General features: G+C 47.9%; 1 protein-coding gene across 1 annotated transcript in view; it reads right to left on the reverse strand.

Moving 5' to 3' along the window:
* Nucleotides 1-5,000, reverse strand: part of mapkbp1 (mitogen-activated protein kinase binding protein 1) — an 89,937-nt gene that overhangs the window by 33,509 nt on the left and 51,428 nt on the right. Inside the window, 3 exon segments of the mRNA XM_039785460.1 lie at nt 1,696-1,817; nt 4,214-4,284; nt 4,387-4,512. Of these exon segments, the coding sequence (XP_039641394.1) occupies nt 1,696-1,817; nt 4,214-4,284; nt 4,387-4,512 (319 nt within the window).

Genomic DNA, 5,000 nt, shown 5'->3' on the forward strand with positions numbered 1-5,000 from the left:
CCTGATGCTGCTAGTTGTACCTGATGCTGCTAGTTGTACCTGATGCTGCTAGCTGTACCTGATGCTGCTAGTTGTACCTGATGCTGTTAGCTGTACCTGATGCTGTTAGTTGTACCGATGCTGCTAGTTGTACCGATGCTGCTAGTTGACCTGATGCACCTGATGCTGCTAGCTGTACCTGATGCACCTGATGCTGCTAGTTGTACCTGATGTACCTGATGCTGCTAGTTGTACCTGATGCTGCTAGTTGTACCTGATGCTGCTAGTTGTACCTGATGCGCTAGTTGTACCTGATGCACCGATGCTGCTAGTTGTTCCTGATGTACCTGATGCTGTTAGTTGTACCTGATGCTGTTAGTTGTACCTGATGTACCTGATGCTGCTAGTTGTACCTGATGCACCTGATGCTGTTAGTTGTACCTGATGCTGTTAGTTGTACCTGATGCTGCTAGTTGTACCTGATGTACCTGATGCTGTTAGTTGTACCTGATGCTGCTCGGTACCTGATGCTGCTTTATTCCTGATGCTGCTAGTTGTACCTGATGCTGCTAGCTGTACCTGATGCTGTTAGTTGTACCTGATGCACCTGATTGCTAGTTGTACCTGATGTACCTAATGCACCTGATGCTGCTAGTTGTAGCCTGCACCTAATGCACCTGATGCTGCTAGTTGTTCCTGATGTACCTGATGCTGTTAGTTGTACCTGATGCACCTGATGCTGCTAGTTGTACCTGTGTACCTAATGCACCTGATCGCTGGTTGTTACCTGATGCACCTAATGCACCTGATGCTGCTAGTTGTACCTGATGCACCTGATGCTGCTAGTTGTACCTGATGCACCTGATGCTGCTAGTTGTACCTGATGCACCTGATGCTGCTAGTTGTACCTGATGCACCTGATGCTGCTAGTTGTACCTGATGTACCTAATGCACCTGATGCTGCTAGTTGTACCTGATGCACCTGATGCTGCTAGTTGTACCTGATGTACCTAATGCACCTGATGCTGCTAGTTGTACCTGATGCACCTAATGCACCTGATGCCGCTAGTTGTACCTGATGCACCTGATGCTGCTAGTTGTACCTGATGTACCTAATGCACCTGATGCTGCTAGTTGTACCTGATGCACCTGATGCTGCTAGTTGTACCTGATGCACCTGATGCTGCTAGTTGTACCTGATGCACCTGATGCTGTTAGTTGTACCTGATGCTACTAGTTGTACCTGATGCTGTTAGTTGTACCTGATGCTGTTAGTTGTACCTGATGCTGCTAGTTGTACCTGATGCTGCTAGTTGTACCTGATGCTGCTAGTTGTACCTGATGCTGCTAGTTGTACCTGATGCTGTTAGTTGTACCTGATGCTGCTAGTTGTACCTGATGCTGCTAGCTGTACCTGATGCTGCTAGCTGTACTTCCTGTTAGTAGTACCTGATGCTGTTAGCTGTACCTGATGCTGCTAGCTGTACCTGATGCTGTTAGCTGTACTTCCTGTTAGTAGTACCTGATGCTGCTAGTTGTACTTCCTGTTAGTAGTACCTGATGCTGCTAGTTGTACTTCCTGTTAGTAGTACCTGATGCTGCTAGCTGTACCTGATGCTGCTAGCTGTACTTCCTGTTAGTAGTACCTGATGCTGCTAGTTGTACTTCCTGTTAGTAGTACCTGATGCTGCTAGTTGTACTTCCTGTTAGTAGTACCTGATGCTGCGGTCCTGACAGCCCACGGCAGCGTACTTGCGGGTCGGCTCCACGTCCATGTCGTACAGAGTGGTCTTCCTGACCACGTGATGAGTCCGAGTGAACTCCAGCCCGTCCTCCATCTGGACACACAGGGACACATTACTTCACCTGTCTCCTGCTGCGTTACATCAGTACATTACACACCGGCCACGACAGCTGTACAGTACGTTATATTTCCCATTACAGGTCATCCAAAGCGACTTACAGTTGCTATATATGTCAGAGGTAACACTCCTCTGGAGGTACTAGGGGTTAAAGGTGCCCTAGCTGCCACACACATATTTCATGACTTTGTGGTGATGTCTGAAGGTCTACCATGGACTCGGTAACCTTGGTTACCTTGTTTCAAGCCGTTCTAGCGTGGTATAGAAAGCCTGCAGGAAGACTCAGCTCGATTTCTGCCAGTTCTCATTAATATTCAACGAGCTAAGCTGTTTGAATCTGATTGGCTAACAGCTAGCCAATGAGAGCCTGGCTGTCAGAATCCTTTACCCAGCCCAACTGGGCGAGCTCATGAATAGTAATGAGCTCAGGCAGTATGATTCAAATTCAATTCAATTCAAAGAACTTTATTTATCCGTTAGGAACTTCATTTGTGTTGAGCATCAGTGCATGTACAATACCATGAACACAGCATAATCTAACACACACACACACACACACACACACACACACACACACACACACACACACACACACACACACACACACACACACAAATAAATAGTAACATAAATAGTAACCAAAGCTTGCAAAGTACAATAGATAAATACATGATAAATAAGCATTAAGCATTAAAAAACAGTTACACTAAAAAAAAAAAAAAAAAGGGTTAAAATAGTAAATGTGTCAATCATTCATATTTCTGATAGATGTAGGCACAAAACTTGTCATGGCTCTCTTGGTCCTAAATATAAGTGATCTGTATCTCTGGCCTGAAGGTAAAAGACAATAGTGACTGTGCAGTGTATGAGTAGCGTCTGAGGCTATTTGTATTCCATTTGTATGATGTCAGACTGACCAGCTGTTGTGATTGGTCTGATTTCTCCTCTTATTTCTGTTCAGTGTCTAGAGCTGACAGAGGAGGCAGCAGTTCATTTTCACATTCACCACATAACACACACACACATATGGACCTGACATGTTTAAAAATATACAAGTAAAAACAGTTTTGTGTGGCAGGGCACCTTTAAGTGCCTTGCTCAGGGACACATTGGTTGATGTATCGCAGTGGGAATCAAACCCAGATCTCCCACACCAAAGGGACGTGTCATATCCACTGCGCCACCACCACCCAAGTACATTGGAGTAGAGCTGTAATCGGGCCTTAAAAGTTCGGCCCGAAAAGGACCGAGCCCGACAGAATTCGGCACGAGCCCGTCAAGTACATTTTGATTGGCAGCTTTTTAAGAGCCCGAACCTGTTAACAAAATGAAACCTAAAGAAGATTAGTTACTCTCCCCCTCTGGTTTTTTGGAAGATCTTTCTCTTAAAGCGCCCATATTCTGCTCATTTTCAGGTTCATAACTGTATTTTAAGGTTGTACCAGAATAGGTTTACATGGTTTAATTTTCAAAAAACACCATATTGTTGTTGTACTGCACAATTCTCTCTCACTGCTGCAGCTCCTCTTTTCACCTGGTTTCTGTTTTAGCTACAGAGTGAGACCTCTTTTCATCTTCTTCTTCTGTACTATCTTTGATTGCACTCGCACATGCTCAGTAGCTCAGATGTAGAGCATGTCAGCTAGCTAACTCTAGAGACAGTAAAAGAAAGGCTGTTTCTCCAACTTTGGTCAGTTACAAGGCAGGATCAGCTGGGAGACTTCTAAATGAGGGCACACATGGAAGTAGTTCTTTTGTAGATTATGGTGAACTTGTGTGTGTTGTAGCAGTGCTTTGCTATTGAGAACGACGTAGCATGCTACCGTTAGCATTAGCGTTAGCATGCTAATGCTAACGGTTAGCATGCTAACGAGCTAACGGTTGTGGTTAGCCAGCTCATTTCGGACTGTGACGTCACAGTCCGAGCCGATTTTGACCAGCTCACCAGGAGACTGAAGGCAGGACACATTCAGAAACCAGATCTCACTCAGAACACCATGGATGGATTTATTTCAAAGTTTGTATGTGTGTGGAAGCACCAGAGACACAAAATAACTCCCCAAATCACCAGAAAAAGTGATTTTTTCATAATATGGGCACTTTAAAATCCAAACCTGTTCGCCTGAGAAGCCGCCAACCAACCAAACTCTGGAATAGTTCTTACGTATTTAAGGAAATGTAAATAACAAATCATTTCACAGCTTTCACACTAATGAATTGCAGTAAAGATTGTAGTAAAAGTATAAATACTCAAAAGGTACAACTACATTAAACAAAAGAAAGTACAGAAGTAGAGTAAATGTACTTAGTTACTCCCCCCCCGAGTGATGTCACGGACAGAGCCTGTGACATCACTCAGGTGTTGCTCTCACCTGCTGAGCGGTGCGGAAGTAGACGCTCTTATCGGCCCCACAGCTGATCATCCTCACTTTGCCCTCATTGGCTGACAGACAGGAAGAAGAAGGTGATGTCAGAGGGGACAAAAAGCAGCAGCACAGTGTATACAAGGTTAAGATGATGAGGTCAGAGGTCAGAGGTCACTGACCGGCGAATCGGACGGCAGTGATGGAGGACGAGTGCTCGTCCAGAGTCTGAACCAGGCTGTAGTCTCGGCCCGCGTCCAGGACGTGGATCAGACGGTCCCTGCTGGCTGTGGCTAATAACTGGAGACCTGAGAGACAGACAGGCAGAGAGACAGGCAGACAGAGAGGTAGGCAGACAGAGAGAGAGACAGGCAGGCAGAGAGACAGACAGAGAGAGCAGACAGACAGGCAGAGAGACAGGCAGACAGAGAGGCAGGCAGACAGAGAGAGAGACAGGCAGACAGAGAGACAGGCAGACAGAGAGGTAGGCAGACAGAGAGAGAGACAGGCAGGCAGAGAGACAGACAGAGAGACAGGCAGACAGACAGGCAGAGAGACAGGCAGACAGAGAGAGCAGACAGACAGAGAGAGAGACAGGCAGACAGAGAGAGGGGGGGGGGGGGGGGGGGGGGGGGGGGGGGGGGGGGGGGGGGGGGGGGGGGGGGGGGGGGGGGGGGGGGGGGGGGGGGGGGGGGGGGGGGGGGGCGGGGGGGGGGGGGGGGGGGGGGGGGGGGGGGGGGGGGGGAGAGAGGGGGGGGGGGGGGGGGGGGGGGGGGGGGGGGGGGGGGGGGGGGGG

The sequence above is a fragment of the Perca fluviatilis genome, chromosome 20 (genome assembly GCF_010015445.1).
Source record: "Perca fluviatilis chromosome 20, GENO_Pfluv_1.0, whole genome shotgun sequence".
Lineage (NCBI taxonomy): Eukaryota > Metazoa > Chordata > Actinopteri > Perciformes > Percidae > Perca > Perca fluviatilis.